Here is a 25,240-nt window from a genome sequence, read left to right as displayed (position 1 = left end):
GTGCCAAGGCTCCTCAACCTCCAAGGACAGCCTAGAAACCCAGGCCTAGGCAAGGCCCTCATGGTCACCTACCAAGGCCAAACCAAGCAGGAAGAGCAGCAAGACATGTGGGAAAGGATTTGCGGACCCCAGAGAAGCTAAGCAGTCCTTGAAACTCCAGGCACTAGTTCGAGGCTGACCCCTCCCGGAACAGAAGTGACCAGCTCAGAGACCACCACCCTTCGAAACTCAGCAGTCCATGAAGATCAGCACAAAAGCCCTTTTCTGGAATCAAGCCCCAGGACTGTGGCCAGGGGATCCAGGCCAAAGGCCAAGTAGGTCTCCAGGAACTGGGGAGCAGGTGGGAAAGGGGAAGCCGAGGCCTGTCTGTTATTTCCATGGACAGGTGAGCACAGGAGCTAGCCAGGGGACCAGACCCTTCCAAGGAGGGCTTCCTGGCCGCACAGGAAGTGGGCCCCACAACAGGCCAGGGGGACTCAGAGACTGCACCTCCTGCTTCTAAGCAAAATAATTTATTTAAAATAATCCTTTAACTATAAATAATCTCAGAGAATGAAATTTAAGTCTAGCTCAATGGCTAACAAACATTTTCTGTATAGGGCTAGCATAAATGTCATAGGTTTTAAGGGACAAGAGGAAAAACTGATATTCCATTGGCACAGGAGAAAACAAATTTCCACAATTGATTTTTTCCACGCTTGAGTTGAGCCAGGACCTCACACCTTCTGTCAAGAGCTCTCACCACTGAGGGATGCCCCGGGACCTCTATCAGTTTTTAACTGGTGTAATTAAAGATATAGTAATTGAGCACATTTTTTGGGTAATCAAAGACTACTAATGAGAAGAATAGATTTTGGGGGGAGGGTCAGAAGGGGGGGATAAAATGAGGTTAGCATTTCCCTTAACTGGGTTCAAAGACAAACTTCCTGATCATCAAATCAATGGCAAAAACAAAGAGCCGGGTTTGCCCCCATTTGCCCGCCCTGATGGTAGGGTGGGCAGATACTGGTAATGGTGACACTGAGCCACAGGGTCCCATGATACAGGGTTCCCTGTTCTCTCTGCAGCCCACCTGGCCCTTCTCAAGGTGAAGGACACAGGGACCTGTTCACACTGTGGTCCTCTGGAGAGGGAGCAGCTGATGGCCCCATCCTAGGATCTGTTAACTGTTATCACAGAGGTGGGGGAGAGAGGACAGCCAGCAGGGGTCTTTGCAGAGGGGTCCAGAAGTCAGTGGGGGCCTCAGGAGCTCTCCTGGTAAACCTGGGAGGGCCCCAGGAAGGAGGCCAGGATCAGGCTGACTAGCACCTCCTGGGACCTCAGGCCCTGCTGCCCTGGCCCCAAGGAGCAATGAGAAGAGAAGAGTGCCAATCAGAGGGGAGGTACAAACGTTTCCTACTGGCCAATGTGACTAGCAAGATCCCAGCGTGTGCAACCTGGGTCTGTGCTCGGGACAGCAGCCAGCCCCACAGCTCCCTCAGGGACCCCTGAGCATACCCAGCCAGACATGTGCTCATGGTGGAGCTGGCGGGGAGCATCCAGGAGCCCTGGTAAGCATGCCAGTAGGTGGGAGTTAGAGTTGATTTCTAAAGACACAACAGGGAAGATTCAACTCATGTTAGGGTGCATGCCACCGGAGCCCTGGGGGGCACCGTGCTCACCCAGGACAAGCATGCACAAGGTCACCTGTCTATTATGTTTCTGTTTTTGTGTTTGCTGCTGGGGGTTGAACCCAGGAACATTTGACCACAGAGCCGTATCCCCAAGCCCTTTTTTATTTTGAGACAGAGTCTGGCCTTCAGCCTGGGCTCCTCCTGCCTCAGCCTGGCCCATTGTAGGATTTTGATAAATGGACAGTGAGAAAAAAGCTGGCACCCCTCAGATTCATGTGGCTGCAGACTTCTGGGGATGGAGCCCAGGGTCAAGTTCTCTAACAATGAACAACACTCGTGGAGTACCCAGCCTGTATTCTAAAGGACGGACAGATACTCAGAGAGGCAGACACTCATGCCAAGCTCAGGTTTGGACCCAGGACTGCTGCCCTGACCCTCCTCCTGCATCTGAGTTCAACATTCAACACTGGACCCTCTCACCTCGCCTCGCTCCGCCCCCTCTCATTCCCTTGGACCTTCTCAGAGTCTTGCTTGGGCCTTTCTCCTCTGTTCTACTGACAACAGCAAAGGAGTCTTTTTCCATTCATCTCATCAACTTGTTAATGATTTTCAGAACCGTGGTTGCTCAGGACAGCCCCCCGGAGCAACCCTGGACTTGAAACTTGTGACACACTGCTGAGCTCCAGCCGGTTCCCGGAAAATCCTTCTCTAGGTTCATAGCTCTGTTTAAGGGGCCTGAGGCTGCCTGGGCAAGAGGTCACTAGGGCAATGACTGACCTTTGCTTAGGATCCCAGGCAGGACTTGGAACTCGGCCACCCCATCCAGCCTTTTCCAAATGTGTACCACCCCTTCCCCTAGCAAATCCTATTGCGGCTCTACTGAATAGCCTCCATGTCGTCATGGTACAGGTGCAAACTAGTGAACAGAGAAAGATTTATTACAACCTTGCAAAAAGATGCTGGCTGGTCTAATGGTAAAGAACTCAGCCTGGGGCTTCCAGTGCAAGATGGTGGCCTGGACCATGAGATGAGTACATGCTTGTACCTTTGTTTTCTCTATTATAGTTTGAATATGAGATGTTACCTAAAAAGCTTGTGTTGGGCCATGATGCTAGAATATTCAGAGATGAAACTTTTAGATTATGAGAGCTGTAACATCATCAGTGAATTAGTCTATTTGAAGAATTAATCATTTGAATACCCACTGGGTGGTAACTCTAGGCAGGTTGTGCTTGGCTGGAGGAAGTAGGTCACTTTGGGTGTGTCCTTGGGGATTATATCTCATTCCAGGCTCCTTGTGCATATTACCTCTCTCTGCTTCTCAGCTGCCATGAGCAGACAGCTCTCCTTCACTGTGATGTTCTCAACCTCAGACCCAGAGAAATGGAGCTGGCTGGCCATGGACAGATCCTCTGAAATTGTGAGCCCAAAATAAACTTTTCCTCCTCTGAGTTGTTCTTATCAAGTATTTAGGTTACAGTGACATAAAGCTCCACAGCCACCAAGAAGAAAACATGACCTAGGACACATGGCAGGGGTGGTGGGAAAGCCTTGGAAGGAGATGAAGGCCCTGCAGGTCCAGTGTCTGGACTTGGAGCCCACAGGAAAGACAACTGGACAGAGGCAAGAAGCACAACGGTTTTTCTGTACTCTAATGAAATGATAAACAAAACCTTCTATGGTAGCTTATCTGACTCCCAAGGAAAGGATCAGCTGGTGAATTAATAGGCGAGAGAGAGATTTTGGTACCAAGTAACCATTTGTACTCTACCATTTTCTCCTCCACTGTAAGAGGCAAGATTTAACCATACTCGTTAGAAGGTAAGAAGAGCAGATGATAATGAGCATGTCAGAAAATAGAAGCCTCTACTAACAGCAAACTGCAGGTAACAGACCTTTATTAGGACCTCTTTTGAAGTTAAAAAAAAAAATCAACCTACAACATTTTATTAGAATTAAAATTTAGCCTGCCATCGTTTGGTCTGGGTGGTGGCATCACTTAGGTGTGGCGACCACAGACACATTGAAGGGCTAAAAGTCAGAAGATGAAACAAGGTCCAGTCTTGGTCCTTCCACGAATGAGAAGTATGTCCTTGACAAATTATTCTACTTCCATGTGACTCAGTTTCCTCATGTTTCAAAAAGGAAATGATTGGTCTAGGATCATCCAAAGGACTGGGATGTGCCATTGGAACATGGCAGGATATGTTCTACCAAAGATGGCAGAATATCAGAGTGGAATGACCCCAGTATTAGGAGACAGGTAGGGAGAGATGGCAAGAATAGAACAGGAGGAAGGCAGCTGTAAAGGTTGGGAACCAAACAGACTGAGGAGGGGAAAGGTAAGCTTCCTAATGACAGAATCAAGATCCATAAAGAAAGTAAAAGTCAGGGACCATCAGCAAGGGCACCAAGACAATTCCATGGAAAAGATTAGCCTCTTAAACCACCAGGGTGGGAGAAGTTGATAACTACATGCAAAGGCATGGAGATGAATCCCTACTTCACACCATGAACAAACATTAACTCCAGATGGATCAGAGATCATTGGGAGAACTAGAACTATGAAATTTTTTAAAAGAAAACATAGGCAATCAATTTCTCCTGCCCTTGGATTAGGTGATGGTTTCTGAGAGATGACATAAAAGCAGAAGCAACAAAAGAAAAAAAATAGATAACTTGGATATCATCCAAATTTTACAAACTTTTGTTCTTCAAAAGATACAACTAAGAAAAGGAAGACAACCACAGGATGAAGAGTTTTTTTAATATAAATCTTGTATCTGATAAAGGACCTGCATCTAGAATATACCAATAACTCATACAACCTGATAATAAAAAGACAACCTAAGTTAATAATGGGCAAAGGCTCTAAATAGGCATTTTTCTGAAGATATACAAATGACCAATAAGCACATGAAAACATTCTCCACATCATTAACCATCAGGAAAATGGAAATCAAATCCAGGATGAGGTACCACTTCATGCCTACTCTGATATCATAATAAAAAAGACATCATAGCAAGTGTTGGTGAGAATATGGAGAAACCGGAACCCTCATACATGGCAGGTGGGAATGTGAAATGGTCCAGCTGCCTGGCAGTTGCTCAAAAAATTTAACACGGTTACTATTATGACCCAGCAACTCTACTCCTATGTAAATTTCCCCCAAGAAATGCATGTCCAAAATTAGACAATAAGAGAACAAACAACCCAATCAACAAATGGGCCAAGGACCTGAACAGACACTTCACAGAGGAGGACATACAGTCAATCAACAAGTACATGAAAAAATGCTCAACATCTCTAGCTGTCAGAGAAATGCAAATCAAAACCACCCTAAGATACCATCTCACTCCAGTAAGATTGGCAGCCATTAGGAAGTCAAACAACAACAAGTGCTGGCGAGGATGTGGGGAAAAGGGTACACTTGTACATTGCTGGTGGGACTGCAGATTGGTGCAGCCAATTTGGAAAGCAGTATGGAGATTTCTTGGAAAGCTGGGAATGGAGCCACCATTTGACCCAGCTATTCCCCTTCTTGGTCTATTCCCTAAAGACCTAAAAAGAGCATGCTACAGGGACACTGCTACATCGATGTTCATAGCAGCACAGTTCACAATAGCAAGACTGTGGAACCAACCTAGATGCCCTTCAATAGACGAATGGATAAAAAAAATGTGGCATTTATACACAATGGAGTATTACTCTGCATTAAAAAATGACAAAATCATAGAATTTACAGGGAAATGGATGGCATTAGAGCAGATTATGCTAAGTGAAGCTAGCCAATCCCTAAAAAACAAATGCCAAATGTCTTCTTTGATATAAGGAAAGTAACTAAGAACAGAGTAGGGACGAAGAACAGGAGAAGAAGATTAACATTTAACAGGGATGAGAGGTGGGAGGGAAAGGGAGAGAGAAGGTAAATTGCACGGTAATGGAAGGAGACCCTCAGGGTTATACAGTGGAGGGGGTAGAGAGAGAGGAGGGGAGGGGAGGGGAGAGGTGGGGAGGGGGGAGGGTGGATGATGGGAAAGGCAGCGGAGCACAACAGACACTAGTATGGCAATTTGTAAATCAATGGATGTGTAACTGATGTGAATCTGCAATCTGTGTATGGGGTGAAGGTGGGAGTTCATAACCCACTAGAATCAAAGTGTGGAATATGATATGTCAAGAAATTTGTAATGTTTTGAACAACCCACAATAAAAAATTAAAAAAAAAAAAAAAAAAAAAAAAAAAAAAAAAAAGAAATGCATGTCCACATAAAAACTTATACAAATATGTTCATAGCAGCATTACTCATATTAGCCCAAAATCCAAAACATTCCAAATTTCCATCAACGGATGGATGCAGTAATATACATACATTGGAAAATTATTCAGCAATAGAAAGTAAGGAAGTAATGGACTGGGGTGGGTGTAGCTCGGTGGAGCACTTGTCTAGTAGGTATAAGGCCGAGGGTTTGATCCCCAGTCCTGCAAAAAAAAAAAAAAAAAAGAGTACTAATATGTGCTCAACATGAATGACCCTAGAAAGAATTATGCAAGTGAGAGAATCCAGTCACAAAAGATCATATTATATGATTCTATATGTATAGAATATCCAGCATAGGTCAATCTATATAGAAAAGGACAGTCATGGTTTCTCTGGTGTGGGGAAGTTGGGGAGCAGTGATAGCCTAAGACCATAGGATTTCTTTGGGGGGTGATAAAATACTAAACAACTGATTGTAATTTTATGAATCACTATAAATGGGTAAACTATATGGTATGTGAATGGTATTTCAATAATTCTGTTAATTCACTCTTCTCTTTCCCCTAGAAAACGAATCAGGAACCCCTTTCACTCTATAGGAATAGCATAGCTACTGTATAGCTACAGAAGTGTCTCATTTCTCTATCACTGTGTGATATCACACAAGTGGCTTTGCCCTTCTGGGTCTCAATTTCCTGATCTGTAAAACATCATCTGCCCGGTTCTGACAATCCTTGAACCTAGCACAAAATTCTACAAAATTTCCATTACTCAATTTTTCCATTACTTCCAATATTCTACAAAATTTCCATTTCAAAAGCTGTAATAGGCTACTCTGATAGGCACAGGGTTCACCATGGTTTGGAAGATGAGCCTAAATTCTCAGAGGTGAAGCCCTGGGTCAGTATAGATCACAAGCATAGAAGAAAGACAAAGACTAAATCCTGACTCTACCATAGTTACTGATATTCAAACCTCCCGTATTTAAGATGATCCAACCATTCCAATGTTGCTTTCCTAAACATACCCCCTTACAAATGAAAAAGGACAAAAATGAAGGGGCTCTCACAGAAAATACATCATCCTTATGAAACATGAAAAAGTGAGCACTGGTCAAACAAGGTCTTCTCTCAATGGGATTTTGCCAGTGCATCCTATAGGTCCTGGTATTTTGATGATCAAGGTCTTCTGATGATATAATAGAATGATAATTTCCTAGACCTCCTTACCCATGATTGCTTAGGAAACAGAATTATACCAAAGTAGCAAAAAGAGGAATTATTGGGTTCTCATTCCTTCCCACTCCTAAAGATCTACCTGGGAAGAGTCATTCTATTCCACCGTGCCCACCTCCAGACCACAGACAGGCCTCGGCATTAGCATCTGTAGGACTGGCCGTACACATACACTGTGGGGACTATTGTACCCACACAGACATGAGCACATCTCCCTCTGGGCTTTGCTGCAACACTTAGAAACAAGAAGAAGGTGAAAGAGGCAGAAGGCAGAGAATAACCCCTCTCCCAACAATTCACCCAAGAACAGGGAAGGCAGATGCCACTGGGGTGACTGATAAAGGAAACATACACGTAGACAGAGAGAGGAGAACATACAGGTAGCAAGAGCTTTCTCTGGGGGTCAGGAGAGTGGCCATAAGGGATCCATACAGGTGGCACCAAGACCCTCAGTGAGCCTCCAACTAAGAGGCCTGGGTTTTCAGAGAAGGTGCCCCCCGCCGGCTTGCATTTTTAGAATATCAAGGTTGAGAAAAAGCCCAAGGAACCATTCAAAAGCTCGAGGCCAAGAGGAAAGGAAAGTGAGGGGCCACCGGCTCTCTGCATGCCAGGTTTTGTGTCCACTGGTTTCTGCTAGTTCGTGGTCTGTAGCTTTCATAGACTGGGCAGGGTCCCTCCTAGCCTCAGATTTTCTGGTGAGACTGGAGCTGACAGTGGTGCCATTTCAACATCGCAGGGGGTCCGTGGGGCTGGGAGCAGGTGAGTGTCCTACTTTGGCTCAGAGTCCACACTTCAGGATGATGTGGTAGCCATCATTGCTCTCGGCTGCAAGAGAGGAACACCAGGCATATTTCACAGTAAGGAAAGGGTCAGTGCTGTATTACCCGGGAGTCCCGAAGGGCAAGGGTACCAGTAGAGACCACCAAAACAAGGTCACAGAAAGCCAAGTGTCACATAAAGCAAGGATTTTAGCACATGCCTTGGCATGTATCTTGTTGAGTTTCTTTTTTTGGCAATGGGCCTTTCAAACTTAGCCCTAGATCTGAGGACAAAAGCACCTACGTCCATGGAGGCTCATGGTTCCAAAGCCCACAGGCTCTCATTGGCTGTGCTACATTCTGCACCTTAACTGTTCCCCAAAGGACCATGTGTGGGAGGCTTGGGCCTATGACACTATTGCGAGGTGGTGGGACCTAATAGTGGAGAGGAGCTACGTCAGTGGGGGGCGTGTCCTTGAAGGAGCTGATAGGGCCCTAGCCCCTCCCCCTCCTCTCTCTTTGCTTCCCACATAACATGGGTGAGGGGCTTCCTCTGCCACACACTACCACCACCGTGTGCTCCCACAGACCCAAGAGCAAAAGGATCAGCCAGCCATGGACTAGAGCATTCAAAACTGTGAGCCAAATAAACTCTTCCTTAAGTTGATATCTCAGATATTTTGACACAGGCTAGATCCACAGAACAAGTAGGGAAGTGGCGTCACCATAGATGAGGGTCCATGACCCAGCCAGAGGGCTTCTGTTCTGACATAGCCCATCCACTTACCCTCCCAGACCTAAGGAAAGCCACGGCACACCTTTCTCTGCCTTTTGTGAATAAATGCATGCTCTTGGCACACAGGCTTTCTCTCTCAGCAGGCAGTGGGCATGCTGATGTCCTCTCAGGACATCTGGCTCAGGTGGATCCTCATGCTGCCCCTCCAGATCCAGACCCATTCTGCCTACCACCACATTCTATACTTGGGTTTCCTGCAGACTTCATCATGAATAAACTGAAACACATCTTGCTTCTACTTAGCATTGACTCCATGGAGAACAACTTGCCTGACCCCCAATTTCCCCTTCAAAAGTGACTTGGAAGCCAATATCACTAGTTCTGACCTTGCAGGGTCAGAAGAAGAAGTCCGTATTGCTTCTTGTTCCCAAAGAAGTTTGTGTTGCTTCTTGCTGAAGGCCGCTGCAGGTAGCCACCCTCTGGAGGGGTGCTGTGCAACAGGCCCCACCCATCCAGCCAGCTCTCCCTTGCCCTGTGCTCCCCCCCCAGAGATGCAGACAATGGGCTTGAACTAAACAAGGTGGGAGGGGCTTTACCTTTTAATGTGCTGAGGATAAAACAAGATTCATCTTGAAAATTCTGCACCATCTGTAAGGCAAAACAGAGAATATGTTCCCTCGATGATGAGCACATACCAAAAAATGGCTGGGTGACACGGAGTCCAGCCACTCACCGATGTAGAAATGACTTCACCGCTGTGTCTACACAAACGCAGGCACATGGTGATGTTGGGACGATCACTGAGAGGGTCATGATACAGATCAACGTGAACTCTGTCATACAAGATAGGACCATTTCATAAGGGGCTGTGGGTCTGATTTCTTTGCTCTTGTTTTGCTTTCTCCGAGTTACTGGGTCTTCCGATCTCTACAACATACTCACTACAGGGAGGAGCATGTGTATAATGGCAACAGATTAAAAAACTAAACACAGCCATGCACTGCACAACCATGTTTCCATCAACAGTGGGCCACATGCATGATGCGCTGGGGTCATAAGATTATAATGGAGCCAAAACATTCCTGAGTTCCTAGGACCAAGTGGTGCCACAGCAATGTAGTGGCAAAACAATTACTCGTGTGTTTGTGGTGATGTTGGGGTCAACAACCTACTGCACTATCAGTAGAGACTATGCAATTATATACAGCACATAATACTGGATGGTGATAATAAATGATTACGTTACTGGTTTAGGTATTTACTATACAATACTTTTTGTTGTTATTATTGTACTTTTACTTATCAAAAAAACATTTGCTGTAAAACAGAATCCTAGGGCTGGGGCTGGGATTGTGGCTCAGCAGTAGAGTGCTCACTTAGCACGGGCGGGACCCGGGTTTGATTCTCAGCACCACATAAAAATAAAGGCATGTGTTGTGTCCATCTACAAAAAGATTCTCTCTCTCTCTCTCTTAAAAAAAAAAACAAACAAAAAAAAACCTGACTGCTGTTATGCCAGCAGCTGCTGCAGACAGCTTGTGTTCACTGCATTATTTTGTTGCATCAAGAGCCTGTGTACAGTGATCGACAAACATCATCTTTGCTTGTGTGGATGCTCACAACTGAGCCACCTAGGATGCTCACATCATGATGAAATCGCCTAACAAAGCGTTTCTCAGAAGGCATCCTGTTGTTTTAGTGGCCCACGACTGTAAAAATCTTTTAAAAAGAAAAGAAACTTTTGATAATGAGTAGGAGCTATGTATGAGTGGTCTAGAAGAACAAAATATAAAGGGAGATTGCCATTCCCTGGGTCTGCAGATATGGCAGGAAACTAACCAGGACTCAAGAGACATTTCTCTGGAGTTCTTATTGTGATTAGCTCCCCAGTGACCTTGGCCAAGTCTTTCTCTCTTCCTGTTCCCTATCTGTAAAGCAGGGCTGTTATGATGATTATAAATGTCAACCAGAGCCAGGCACGGTGGCCCACACCTGTAATCTCAGTGACTGAGGGAGGCTGAGGCAGGAGGACTGCAAGGCTGAGGCCAGTCTGGCAACTTAGTGAGACCCTGTCTCAAAAATGCAAATATGAAAGGGCTGGGGTAGAGATCCCAGGATTCAATCTCGTGTGAGTGTGTGTGTGTGTGCGTGTGTGCACGCGTGCAGAACAATGGCATCTGCTATGGGTAGGGGTATAAACCTTCAGAAAACCATTCATGTGACCTAGTGGAAATGACCATAGTGTCCTCCTACCAGGCATGTTCCCTAGATGAACTCCCAAGTATGTACGCAAAAACATGCATTAAGAATGTTTATACTCGAGCTGCCTCTAATAACACAAAATTAAGGCCAATCCTGACATCAGCCAATAGCAAACCAACTGGGATCTATCACATATGCTGCTCAGCAGCTCCATGACCTCCAGCAATGCCCCTCAACTTGCATGAATCTCAGGGATATAATGCAGAACGAAAAAAGAGTCACAGAAGACTACACTATTATTCCATTTATACAGTTTTAAAATTGGCAAAAAAATAATACGTTAAGGAGGAACAAGGCAGTGATTAATATAAAACTCATACTAGCAGGTGAGGGGTAGACATGAAATGAGCCACAAAGGCACTTGTAATGTAATCTTCTAGTAACCTAAGTACAGAGACAAGAGGACTTATTAAGCAGCACAATTAAGTCTCATGTACTCTCTGCATATGTGTGCCGTATCTCACAATATACATTTAAATCTTAATATACACACATATACAAACACGCACACAACGCACACACCCCAACAAGATAGCAAAGCCCCTTTCTAAATTTAAAAAAAATGCATACACATTTTATCACCTGCTCTGGATTATTGCCTCAAATCTTGCAAATCCATCCTCCTGCCGACCCCTGCCCCTCCCTGCAGGGTCTAATGGTGCGTGAAGTACATTTATTCTATACTGCCGCCTGCTCCATCTAGGACTCTTGGCAAGCCAGCCACCTGGGTATGCAAAGCCCTAAACAGAGCCCACATGGGCTTAATAAGTAACTCTCCTGTTTAATTAAGCACCCTTACACCCCGGGGCCGGGGGCCGGCGCCGCGGCTGACCAGGTCGCCTCCAGCGCTCTGGGCAATTAAGAACCAGGGGTTTCCAATTGATTCAGGGTTAAGAAGCAAGGAGACTTTGGGGAATAAGAATCACCTACTTAGCCAAGGTGGCATTTGAGTCCTGTTCTCTGCTTCACTTGCTTAACTGCCTGGTCTTAAGGGCATGGGGCGAGCCAGGGAAGAACTTCCTCGGAGACCCATGAAATTGCAAGGACTCCTCACACTCTTGCCTTCTGAAATACAGAGTGAGGCACCTTCCATGCCAGGACAACTGCCCACTGCTCGGGGCACTTCTACCTTCCTGACTATTCTCAAAAAAGCTCTCAGATCAGGAACTCTGGGCTTTGTTTTCCTTATCTATAAAATGGGTACAAAAAATAGGAACAGGACATTACTGACAACTTTGTCCAGATGATTTAAGGACATTTTCTATATTGCCTATGAACAGGGTCAATCAGAAGGTCCCCGGCTTATCTGGTGTCTCCTGGTCCTACCCTGTTTTCTCGTTCCATCCTCACAACAGCCTGGCTGGTGAGTGTGATTCTACACAGGCAGAAACTGAGGCTAAAGAGTTCACATAAATTCCCCCGAGGTCGCTCAGCGACTGGGAGGCAGTAGGGACCAGTCCAATTTCCAAGTCCACATTTTCTCTCCTTTCCCCAATCACTATTCCAGTACCTAGTTTCCTCTATAATCCTCTAAACAGGGGCTCAGAGTCCCTGGAATTGGCTTGGGTCTTCTGGGGGCTGAGCCAGGGGCTCAAGGTCCCACCCAGACTCCCACTGATGCAGCTCTTCTTTCAGGAGGCTGGAGACTGCTGGCTCACAGCTCAGACTCTGCAGCTGTTACTTGGGCTCCCACCATAGCTCCACCTGTGCCACCTGGTGCCATTTATCTCTGAGTGCTCGGTTTCCTATCTATGGAGTTCGATGATAGCACCCACTTCACAGGGAGGCTGCCAGGGTTCAATGAGCCACTACATGGGGCCCTTACAACAGTAGCCCCAGTACAGTAAGCACTTGCTAGAGTTTGGATCTTGAATGTCCCCAAAGGGTCCATGTGTTGAAAATTTGATCTGAAGCCTGTGGCTCTATTGAGAGGTGGGGCCTAATGGGAGGAAGTTAGGTTATTGGGGGAGAGGGTCCTTGAAGGGGATATTGGGACCCAGTGCCTCCTCTTTCTCTCCCTTTACTTCCTGGCTACCTTGGTATTTGCTATAGGGAAAGAAAGATGATTAACACAACACTCCACACAAGCTGCCCCTTGTGACTATTATTTAGAAGCAGCTGGGCATGGTAGTGCACGTTTACAATCCCAGCAGCTCAGGAGGCTGAGGCAAGAGGATCATAAGTTCCAGGCCAGCCTCAGCAACTTAGCAAGATTCTCTCTGACCCCACTATTTTTTTGTGCTTGAGATTGAGCCCAGGGCCTTGTGCATGCAAGGCAAGCACTCTACCAACTGAGCCATACCCCCAGCCCTGCAAGATTCTCTCTCTCAAAAAAAAATGAAAGGCTGGGGTTGTAGTCCAGTAGTAGAGCACCACTGGGCTCAATCACAAGTACCACAAAAAAAAGAATTTATTTAGAAGGCTGGAGCAGGATACAGTGAGCTTAAACCCATCAGTTAGTTCTATAATGTGCAAGGATGCCTAGACTGTCAGCAACCTGTTGAAGACTCCCCTTCTCCAGGCATCAGGGGCAACAGCTCAAAAAGGACCCTATTCCATACCTGAGCTCACCTCTGTGGCACAAGCCTCTTTGCAGGGGACAGACCCAGGGAAGCCAAGGCAGCTTTATCCCTTAGCAGAGACTTTTGCTCTCATCTCCCATAAGCCAACTCTACTCCCTCACCCAACCCCAAATCCCATTCCCCTCTCCTGGGGCTTGCTCTGGGGGCTGCCACCCACGTTGGGAGACCTGCAGAGCAAGGCTCGAGTAGGGTGCTACCAACAGCCATTAAGACCCAGACATGGACAGAGCTGTCCCCACTGCAGCTGAGAGCAGGTGGCATGCAGAGGAAACCTGCCTGCCACCCGCAATCCCTGCCATCCCTGTGGGAGACATTCATGGTATGGGGGCTCCTCCTGGAAGTCCGAAGCCCAGCCACCAGGGCTAGGTTAAGCAGCCGCCCTCACCTCGTTGCTCACCACCACGTGGATGCCGGTGGGGCCTTGCCGGTAGACGCGGTGAATGTGCTGGGGGGGGATGCTGTACAGGTTGGCGATCTTCTCAATCAGCTCCAGGGTGGTGAGCTCTTCCAGGAAGATGGCGTGGTATACTGGAGCAGGAGGAGCAAGTGCCTTCTTTTAAAATGGTTGTTAAATTAGCATGCGCCTGCCTATGACTCTCTACCCCATCCCGAGAAATCACTGACTCATTTGTAAGGATGCTCGTTCCCAGAGTGATGGGCACCTGCCAGGAAGCCATAGCTAAGAGCACAGGTGCGATCCATCAACAGGTGAACATGTGGGTCCTGGCTCCCGTTCACTGTTTCAGTCTCCTGGGGCACTTTAGGTGAAATGGAGAGTCTCCTGGACTCACTCAACACCCACTGACATTCAATTGGGGGTGATGGCTGGAGGAGCATGAGGTGTGATTCTGACCTGTGTCACTGGTGCAAACTCCAGGGACAACCTGGGGTAGATTATTCAACTTTAAGGAGCCTTGAGTTCCTCAAAAGTAAACACAATTGGATTATATGTGCGTTTCCTTCACTTTTTTCATACTTTCTCTCTTGATTTTGCAGTAGTGGGGGGTTTGAATCCAGGTGCACTCTACCATTGCGCTGTATCCCAGCCCTTTATATTTTGAGATGGGATCTCACTACACAGCTGTCCTTGCACTTGCAATCCACCTATCCTGGGCTCCCAGAGAGCCACTGCATCCAGCCCAAAGTTCTCCTTTAACTAAGGAGCACTTGTTCAGAAGACCTGATCAAAGGCTCAATGTTTCATAAAGCACACACAGAAGCGGCTCCCAGCAAGGGTGGCAGAGGCTCTAGGGTTACAGCCACACAAGAGATGGCTTTCCCCAGATTTCAAAGAGGCAAAGCCACTGTCAGATCCTCCCTAGGGAATGGGATGACTGCCTGTCGTCCCTTCCAGGACTGACCTACCGGGTAAGAACCCCACATCTCCTTCCTGAGACTCAGATTTTTAGAACCAAATTCTAATGGTACTGCATTTTTTTTTAATTTAAGAAAATTAAAGAAATTTTTTTTTCTCAATTTAACAAAAGTTCAAATTTTTTTAAACGTTTCAGAGTCAGTTCCAATTTTTCTGAATTTATTCCTAAAACAATCAGACCACCATAAGAAAGAACCAGGATTGGCAGGCTGACACCACTCATCACAACCTTCTGTCGGTGGCCTTTGCTGCCCCAGCTGGACATGGCCCCAAGGATTGCTCAGAGGCAGGACAGCGAGTGGGGCCCAGGAGGGACCGTCACAGCCTCCTCAGGAGTCACTCGGGGAGCACTCTGGGGAGACAAGAGGCTCTAGCAGGAGCAACCGTGAGTGCAAGTCCCAACTCTGCCCCTCCATGACGCCAAGCCCCGGGACCACCCGACCTCCCGAGCCCTGGGCTTAGACTTGGGCTTGGAAGCCAGGCTGCAGGGCCTGAGTATCTGGGTCCCGGCTGTGGTCCCCACAACTCACCGCAGAGGTCGCTGTTCCCACTGCCGTCCCGTTTCTGTTGCAAAGGTACCCGGTTCTGCTCCATCTCCTGACAGACATAAATGGTCATCTTTGGCCTCACATTCCTGAGAGGAGGAGGAGAAATAAATAGCACATATGACCGACCAAACTCCAGTGGTCTAGAATGTTCTAGAACATGGAGTGAAACCTGCAGCAGGAAGGACCTGGAGGAAGAAAAGATGGTGGTAAGGATACAGATTGCCTTGGAGATTTTCAGCGGAGACCTTGGAGACAGTGGTACAGCGTGAGGCCTTAGGTTTGCTATCTGGCACCAGGAAAAACAGTTCACTAAAGTTAAATAAAGTTGAAACTAAGTTTGACTGTCTCATTAGGTCAGTGCTCTAGGGCCCCACATGGCCAGCAGCTCCTGGACTGGTCAGTACCACTGTAGAACATTCTGAATGTGGGAGAAAGTTCTTTGGGAAAGTGCTGCTTTGGAGTGTTCCCTGGAAACTGTAGGTGGCAATGGTGTTGGCCCTGCCCTAGTCCATGGCCCCTCGGAGGGACATAGCTCTGAGCCAGGGCCATGCAAACATCCCAGAACCCAGGAAGTGGCCAAGGGCCGGGATCCAGAGGCTGGAGTCAAACGGAGAAGAAAGAAGGGCCACCAGGCAGGAACTGCTGCGGCCGGCCGACTGTGTGTCACTCCCCTGCCCTTCCCCCAGCACCTCCTCCTGCATTTGTCCCCACACTGTAGGAAGGTCCCTCCCGCCCCTTTTCCCACTAGCTGGACTATCTGTGCAGTCTAAAAGCCCTCGAAAAGAGGGGCTTTTCCTGCCACACCTGGCTGAGCCCCAGCCTCCAACTGGCTTCCCAACACCCACCTGCCTTTGATGGCGTTGAAGAGGCGGATCCCATCTGCAGGGCCACAGATCTGGACCAGATCATCTCTGGACATCTTCAGCAGGTCGGCACCTGGGCAGGGAAATGGGCTGCCCGTTATGTGGGTCACAGAGGGAGGGCTCCATCTCTGAGCGCCTGCAGACTCCACACTGAGGCTGGGGGGTGAAGAAGAGCTGGCCTCTCCCCTGGTGGGCACCCGACATTCCACAGAGAGAAACAGCAAAGAGCCAAACAAGATCACAGCACAGGAGATGAAGCAAAAGGCTGGTGCTCACAAAAGAGCACAGAAGGGAGGCCAACAGGTCCTGCCCGCTGAGGCCTGCCTGCCCCCTCCCTCTGTACTTTTTATGAACATTAATCTACATGCTCAGATCTTATCAGGATGTCGGCATGGATTATATGTGCATGTCTCTGTGTATTAGTATTCAGCTCACTGGAGGTTGACATTCTGAACACAGCCACAGACCAAGGGGCAGAACATTACCAGCCACCCACAGTCTTGTGACAGCCACTCCCCTACCACTGGGGAACCCCTACCCTGACTTCTTACCCAGTTTTGCTTGTTCTTTGAAGTTCATGGAAATGGAATTGAACCACAGGGTACTTTTCTAGCGCAGGCTTCCCTCACCAAGTCATGTTCAGATCTCATTTGAGTTTAACACAGAGATTTTTTTTGGTGTCCACGATGATGCAGTTTATTGCATGACTATACCATAATTCATGTATCCACTCTCTGTGGATGGGCTTTGGGGTGCTTGCAGCTTGGGGCTGCTAGGAATAGGCTCATGAAACACTTTTCTACGTGTCTTTGGTCAATGCATGTGGCGTGTCCGCTGGGTGGTGGGCGTGCAGGTCTGGCTGTGGCAGGTAATGTCCAAGTGTTGTGTTCACCCCCACATTTAAAGGCACACATGAAGACAAGTGTCTCATGGGGACAGACACTGGCAGGTTAGTAAGACAGCTAGCACGGCATGAGGGCTGTACCCTCCTCAAAGGCAAGGGTTCCCCTAGATCCCAGCGCCCAACCAGACTTTCAAAGGGACATGTAAACTAGAAGCCAAAATTCCCATCCCTTGTCTCCTGATCAGACACTCTTGGCATAATGGCTTCCTTTCCACTAGGAGTAAAAGCCAAAGTCCTCCTACTGTTCTTCCAGAGGCCTAGCCTGCCTGTACCCCTCGGACCTCAGGGCCTCCCCAAGTCCACTCTGTACCAGTCACCTAGGTCCTCTGTATGACCACGCCAGGAAGCACCCACCCTGCAGTCTTTGCACTTTCTCTGCTTGGAACCCCCCCCCCCAGTGCCCACTTGGCTCTGTCCGGCCTCTATGTCCAGCCATTGCTCAAGGACACAAGATCCCCTCTCTTTCCCCGCCCATCCCACGTGAAGGTCCATTGGTGACCAGCCCTACCCCAGCACAGATGTATCACGCTGGGCAGGTGGTTCACAGATCTGCACTGACTCAAAGCTGCCAGCCCTGAAGACAGGGTCTCTGTCTGATCTTCCTTGCACCCTCTGCCTCGAACATCAAGAAGGCTCTTAGGGACACTGAATTGAAAGATGAGCGGATGCCATTTCTCTTCCACTGCCACAGATGGCCTTGGAAGCCACTGCTCTGGCTAGGGCCAGACCTCTACTCCGTGTCACTCTGGAATGGACCGTGTTCAGTGGCAAGGCTCTCTGCTCGGTTCACCTTTGTAATCCACAGCACCTGGCTCAGGATTCCTGCCTGAGAGCCACCAGTTGGGCCTTCAAAAACCTTTTAAAGAAGGACAAACCAGCTTCCCTAATGTCACCTATATCTTCACCTGCAAATCCCAGGTCATGGCTCAAGACAGCAGAATTTTGGTAAGAAAAGTACAGAGAAGACTGACCAAGCACACAGCACCCTGCTTGGCTAAGTGGACTCCTCCTGGGCAGGCCAGAGCCCACATACCCCAGCAGATGAGGACATCTAGGTAAAAGTTACCCGAAGAGAACCCTGAAGTCACGTGTCACTAGAACCCTCCTGGAGCAGCATCGCACGTGGGGAGCATGGCATCTCCCTAGCCTCTGACCCAAGGTCACACGCGAGAGAGAAGGGACCCATGTTAGCGTGCATCTCCCAGACAGGCACAGCCCAGGCCCTGCAGGGCCCGGGACAGGTCCTGGATGGCGGCTGGCCTGGCTACATGCTTCCCAGACACCTGGGGGTCCTCAGGCTCCGGGTGGAGCTGCTCACCTGAGAAGCTGGCGAAGAGCCGGCAGAACTGGGAGAACCGATTGCGGTGCAGCCACTGCTGGGCGTCCTGGATAGTGGCCGACGGGAGCAGGTGCTACGGGAGAGGGGGACCTTCAGATGGCCGCTCAGGCCCCACAAAGGGACCCCCAGCCTGAGAGCCCCAAGTACACTTACATCAGTGCCCATGGGCAGGGCCTCCACCGGGTGGGTTGGAGAGCTGTTTCTGCAACGGAAAATGGAGAGGCCATGAGGAGGGAGGGGGTGGGGAGGGAGGGAGCGAGAGAGAGAAGAAAGAAAAGAAGAATTTTCCAGATCAGAGCAGAAAGTTAGGTTCCAACCCATCTGTCAGAACAGAGGTTCTGATGGGCTACGCTGCCCCCCAGGGATCATGGAACCTCCACCCTGAGCAGGCAGCAGCATCACCAAGGCCCCTGTGAGTGGACCTCTGTGGGTCTTATCAGAATCCCCTCTCACTTGGGGGCTTCCCCCCTAAGCCCCAGCACAAGGGCAGAGCAGGCCGACCAAGGGGACCCAGGCCCAGGTCTCCCAGTAACTAAGAACCTAAGTCATCCACTAGGTCTTCCCTGTACACCACGGGGGTGGGGGGCTGCAGGGAATCAAGCCCCCACAGCACACGCCAGGCTTTCCCAGTAGGGTGGCACATGCCCTTCTTTAATGGGAGACTTGGGAAGGAACACCTGTGCTGTTCGTGGAGGGTGCTTTATTTTGGTAAAATCAATGTCATGGACAACCTCACTGTTTGATCAGAAAGTTCTCTGTCTGCTAAGCAGGGGCTCTAAAGCCCTGGTGGGTTCTGCACTCCCTTCTTAAACCCACCTGGCTGGGCCTTCTCTCTGCCTCCACCTCCAGCCCTGGAAAGAACCCACAGAGCCATCTCAGTGTTGCCTGGGCCTATAGTCCTGCACTGTCCCTGTCACCACATCCCTGGCCATGTTGCCTGTCCCTTGACAGAGCCAGACAGGCGGTGGTAAGACCAGCTTCAGTTCTATGAAGCCTGAAACTCGGGGGGCAGAGGATCCGCTGGACCCGCTCCAGTCAGTGACTACGGCTGGACAAAGAACCAGGAAGGACCCTCCTTGTCGCCGGGGCCATCCAACGCTCAGTTGGGAAGCTCTGAAAGGGTCATTCTGCCCCCAAGGGCACCCGAGGCCATCCCATGAGGCTATCACAACCCATCTGACCATGGTGAAGCCCAGGCAGACACCAGGCTAGGGAAAGGAGAAGAGATCAAGAAAGGAACCTATACCCATCTTCATTCTGGGGACCCACAGAGAGAAAGGTGGGACATACCCTTCACCGAGGCCAAAGCTGTTGGGAGAGCCATTGTAGCTTGGGGACGGGGCGCTGTTCACCTGGTAAGCCACATCAGGCCACGGAGAGCACTGTGGGAGGAGAGACAGGGCCAGGTGAATGGAGGTCAGCAGTCCTCAGGATGAGCTGGAAGCTGCAGAGGCACCAGCCCATGCTCCTCAGGCCCTTCCAAGCACCCCATCAACACCAACACATGAGACACTGACCCATTAACACACACCCCGTGTTTTCTGGGTACCCATAATGGGCCATGGTCAAGCAGGTTACTGTGGCCATACTGGGGATACCAAACATGGCAAGCAGACCTAACAGTCCGGAAGTCATCCTCAGAGCAAGAAAACTATGAAAGGTATCTCATCAAGCTTCCTAGTAATCAAACCACCAGAGGTAAACATCACAGTGATCAATTTTTTTCTTTTTTGGTGGGTGGGTGGGTACCAGGGATTGAACCCAGGGGCACTTAACCACTGAGCCACATCCCCAGCCCTTATTTTATTTTATTTAGAGACAGGGTCTCGTTAAGTTGCTTAGGACCTCGCTAAGTTGCTGAAGCTGGCTTTGAACTCGTGATCCTCCTGCCTCAGCCTCCCTAGCCTCTGGGATCAGTCATGTGATCTTGAGCCAACAAGGAAGGAGGAAAATCAGAAACACTTTTTTCCTAGTACAGATACGTGTGCGAATGCATATAAGAAGCTAAGGCAACTTCCAAAGGAAAAATAAACAATTAAATTCAGTCCTGAAATCCATGCTGTTTGAAGTAAGAAATCCTGCCGAGAGGCCGAGGCAGGCAGAAGAGGCACTTGCACAATCTATGAAGGCCAGCTCCCCATAACGCAGCTCCATGTGTGTTTATTGTGTTTTAGGCATCCTGCTAGAGGCTCTGGGAGACACAGAAACACAAAAGATCTGATCCTTGCCCTCAAGAAACCTGAACTGCAGAAGCCAAAACCAAACACACACGGAAGCCTCCTAAAAGAAAGTCTCTAGGCTTTGCCTGTCCAACTGAGAGGACAAAGTGTGTGTTTCCTCCTTTGGTGGCAGTGACTTCACCTTGGAGAGGGCTGGTTTGAAGCATTCCTGAAGATTTACTATCACCCACCCAATCCAAGGGTTGGTAAATATTTAACTGTTGTGCGTATGGGCTGGAATTTGTTGGTGCTAAATCCTGCGGCCTGAGAAGGAAAGTCGATGAGCTGATACAAGGGGTGCTGGCACCTCCCAAGGTCATGGCCCACTGAGTGGGCTCTCCAGCACTGCGGAGGGGGCACTGGAGATGCAGCAGGAGGCTCACCAGCACCTCACCTCTGCTGGGACGCCAGGAGAGGAGCAAAGAAGTCAGGCAGAGAGAAGCATCACTAGGTGGGGGGACACTCCCAGCAGTGTCACTAGCACAGAAAGCCACCAGGCATGGGAAGAAAAGGGTCCAAGTCCTAAAGCCAGAAAATGGAGTCCTCAGGTCCCGACATTTCTTTGCTGGCTGAGGGTGGGACCGTGTGGTCTTGGTGGCAATGCTCCCCAGCTGAGGGTTGTCCTTAATCAGACGAAATGACAGTACCCAATGACAGTACCCGGGTGTGTGAGCCGCATGCAGTTTTTTTGGGGGGGTGATACCCAAGATTGACCCAAGGGCACTCTCTGCCACTGAGTTACATCCCTACTCCCTTTTATTTTTATTTTTTTAATTTTGGGACCAGGGATTAAACTCAGGGGTACTTAACCACTGGGCCACATCCCCAGCCCATTTTAATTTTTTACTTTGAGACAGGGTCTTGCCATCAATTGCCATGGCTGGCCTAAAACTTGCAGTCCTCCTAACTCAGCCTCCCAAGTTGCTGAGATTACTATGGGTGTGCATCACCTAACACTACATTAGCTTTCACACTGTCTTATTGCAAACACTCTTCTACATGTGGCGTATTATACACATAGGAATGTAAAAACAGCAGGAACCGGCACCCTTTTCTTAAACATTCTGTGCCCAAACCCCACCCTCACACAGCCTCAAACCCAGTTAGTTGGTCTGACTGTAGAATGGTTGTTTAATAATAAAATAACAAAGGGCTGGGGCTGTAGCTCAGTGGTAGAACACTTGCCCCGCATGCACAAGGCCCTGACCCATCCCGACCCCCCCCCCACAGAAGCCAGTGCTAAGCAATCTGACCCCACTGAGAATGGAACCCTGCAGACATTGTTCCCACATGCAAACCTGCACCTGCCAGGTACCAGCTGCACCCCCATCTGAATGACAGAATCCGGAAAGAACCATCTCTGCACCAACAAACCATCACATGTATATGACACATGGCCAGGTAAGGAACTTCGAAAGAATAGGATCAGATGTCAAATACGCTGTTAAATAAAAAAAAAAAAAAGCATGGTGCAGAATAGAGTGTCACACTCTGTTGGTGTGCAGACGCAGGAGTGGGGCCAAGGTGTGTGCACACTGGCCTACCTACAGAGAAGGTCAGGTCAATACATCTGGGACCAGACATACCAGCTGCCCTAGGCTGAGAAGCTGAGAGGCCAGGGCAGCCACAGGAGGGCTTTTTTTGGGTTGAAAACTTTTGGATTTTGAGCTGTGTAATAAAGCACATCTTCAAAATAACAAAAACGTCCCCCACTACTGCAAATGCATTCCAAGGCAGCAGAGAGCTCACAGTGGTTTCTGGAATGTATCCCCAACCTCTGGGTCTTATCAGATGAACACGAGTCCCACAGGGCACACGCCACAACTGAACGGGCTCCAGTGAAGCTCTCACCCAGGTGGGAAATCTTCCAAGACTGAACCACAGCCATGTTCCTGGCAGAGGGCCCTGGAAAAGTCTGTGCCCGGCCTGGGGCTCACCTCTGTGAGAATGGTGGTTTCGTAGGACGGCTGGTACTTCTCCTTCTCCTGAGCTGTTCTTTTCTCCATCTTCTCCCGGTCGGTCTTCTGTTTCCGATCAGCTCCTTTGGGCTACAAGTAGACAAAGCACAGGGCCCAATTATTCCAAAAAAGGCTAAGGAGAAAGACTCTAGTCCTACCCGCTCCCTGCCTTGCCCCAGGGCCACACGGTGCGGGCAGGATCTCCTGAACAGGACAGCAATTCTCTGACCTCCCTGTGCTCCGACACATGGGATCTTGGGCCTGCCACCCGGCAAATCCCAGGGAAGTGCTTAGAAAAAAAATTGTTACTGATGCCCAGTGGTTTATGGAAAGGAATCCTGGGGAGCCAGGACATATAGCAATGCGTCCCCAGGGATGTCCAGAGGTAGACGGACACTGCGTGCCTGCTGGTCTCCAACTCTGAGCACTTCTGCCAAGACCTCAGCTCGCAGGATATTGTCACAGGGTCCACACTGCACAGTACCACCTCTGTCCCGACAAGGCTAAGTTACAGCAGGAGAGGCTGCCGATCCTGGGTGCACAGCAAACCTGAGCCACTTACAAAAGCTGGCCAGGCCTCAGAGATACCATCCTTCCTGTCTTTAGGGATCAGGAGGCTGGATGAGGGCTGAGTGGCTCCTCAGAGCTGGAGACTTAGCAGGTGTAGGCTCAGGGTCCACCTGAGTACCCAGGTGAGCAGCCCCAGCCCGCGGCCCTCCTTGGCCTCACTGTCTGCTCTGCCGTGTTTCCCTGACAAGCTCCCACTCTTGTCAATGAACAGGAGAAAGATGACAGCTGCACAACTGAGCAGTTTTGCTAAGTACCCGTGGTGGCAAAAAGTCCAGGTTGGATGGCACCTTTGGAGATTTTTTTTCCAGTGCTTTCCTCCAGCGACAGTTTTTGGGTTCCCAGTCAAGGGGTTTTAGGGAAGCATTCTTCAGGGTGATGGATGCTGAGGCAGGACAGGCCTTCAGGGCCAGATGGGGACATGGAGGACAGATCAAGCACTCAGTGAGTGACAGGTGTGTGGCAGCCCTATCTAGCCATCCCTCTCCACCCCCAAGACCCTGTCCCTCAAGGAGACCTCTCCATTGTGCCCAGAAACCACAGGTAAGGGATTACAGCTAGATCACGGCCAAGCATGAACGTTTGGGGGCCACAGCACCAGCCTCGTGAGGCCTTCACAAGCTCGTGGATCAGAGCAGGACTGGCCCTTTCTTCCATCACCCCAAGACCCCATAAAGGCACAGAGAGCAACTCCAACCCTTCAGGTGGACAGGGTCAGAGGGATGGTGGGCAGTTCAGCCTAGCTTCTGCACTCCTCTGTGAACACTGTGAATGAGAGCAGGTGGATGTCTGTAGCTCCCCAGAGCTGCTCCTCCTGTTGGGGACTGCTAAGGCCTCCTTTAGGAGACTTGGATATGGACGCTTCCAGCCCAGTTCCCCAAGCAGCACCTGGTGAGTGGTCCAGGAGCTTAGGGGAAAGACCCCTCGAGCCTGAGGTCCAGGTGTCCAGTTGGAGAGAGTGGGTGGTGCAGGGAGAGGGCAGAGACCCAGCCCTTGTCCCCTGCCCCAAGCTCACCCAGCACAGTGACTCATCCCCAGGGCACACACAGTGAACACAGCAGAATTAAAGGGAGGTGCTAGATGAGTGGTGAGCTTCCACCTGTGATAGAGGAACCCAGCTTGATGGTAGGGAAGAGGGGTCACCATAAAAAGGAACCGCAGGCCAGGTAAAGACCACCAGCCACACAGCCACAGAGAGAGATGTCCAGGGAGGAAGAGAATGACCAGATCCCAGAATGGGCAGAAGGCCCCGAAGCTGCAGTGCCCAGTGGATGGGTGTGTGCAGCCTGCAGCGTCGTGGTCCCCAAAGGTGAACATGCTCCAACCCCCTGGACGTGGGGACATTAATTTATGTGGCAAAGGCGGGGGCGTATGTTTGCAGACGGTATTGAGATGGTTAGTCAACTGACAGACAGAAGATGATCCTGAGTATTTAATATCTATTTTTAGTTGTAGTTGGACACAATACCTTTTTATTTATTTATTTTATGTGGTGCTGAGGATTGAACCCAGGGCCTCACACGTGTTAGGTGAGTGCTCTACTGCTGAGCCACAACCTCAGCCCCCCACCCCATCCTGAATACCTTAAAAATGGAGGGAGGGAGCAAAGGACATTGGGATGATACTCTACGACAAGGACAAGGGATGGCTCCTAACAACTCTGAGGGTGGAGCCAGGGCCCCAGGCTAAGGAATGGAGAGGCCCCTAGAGGCCTCCAGGAAGGAGTTGCAGGCCCGCTGACACCATGGGCTCAGTGTCACCCATGTCAGCCTCCTGTGCTGCCAGCACACTGTCAGATAGTCAATGCATATAAGTTTTTCTTGTTTGTTGGAGACAGGGTCTCACTGTGTTGCCTAGGCCAATCTCTCTCAAACCCCTGGGGCTCACGTAATGAATGTGATTTACTTTCAGCCACTAAATAAATCTGTGGTAATTAGCAACAGGGATCCTCCCACCTTCCTGGGAAGCCCTCTTTCCAAGGCTTCCCGGTCCTCAGCAGGTTTCTGAAGGGTGCTGGT

General features: G+C 49.4%; 1 protein-coding gene across 3 annotated transcripts in view; it reads right to left on the bottom strand.

The window, feature by feature from the left end:
- Nucleotides 1-6,821: 6,821 nt before the first annotated feature.
- Nucleotides 6,822-25,240, bottom strand: part of Tfcp2l1 (transcription factor CP2 like 1) — a 55,113-nt gene continuing 36,694 nt past the window's right edge. For all 3 annotated transcript variants that reach the window (XM_046456858.2, XM_046456859.2, XM_058583260.1), the window contains 9 exons: nt 22,635-22,745; nt 19,769-19,860; nt 18,632-18,680; nt 18,458-18,551; nt 16,218-16,308; nt 15,355-15,458; nt 13,835-13,977; nt 9,202-9,253; nt 6,822-7,936 (listed from right to left, as the gene is read on the bottom strand). In XM_046456858.2, the coding sequence (XP_046312814.1) occupies nt 7,890-7,936; nt 9,202-9,253; nt 13,835-13,977; nt 15,355-15,458; nt 16,218-16,308; nt 18,458-18,551; nt 18,632-18,680; nt 19,769-19,860; nt 22,635-22,745 (783 nt within the window). In that variant the 3' untranslated portion in view covers nt 6,822-7,889. The remainder of the gene's footprint in view (nt 7,937-9,201; nt 9,254-13,834; nt 13,978-15,354; nt 15,459-16,217; nt 16,309-18,457; nt 18,552-18,631; nt 18,681-19,768; nt 19,861-22,634; nt 22,746-25,240) is intronic.

Source organism: Marmota monax, unplaced genomic scaffold (genome assembly GCF_021218885.2).
Source record: "Marmota monax isolate L192 unplaced genomic scaffold, Marmota_monax_Labrador192_F-V1.1 WCK01_AAM20220418_F8-fsc00121, whole genome shotgun sequence".
Lineage (NCBI taxonomy): Eukaryota > Metazoa > Chordata > Mammalia > Rodentia > Sciuridae > Marmota > Marmota monax.
Note: the sequence above shows the minus strand (reverse complement) of the source record. Positions and strands in the feature narration are given on the sequence as shown.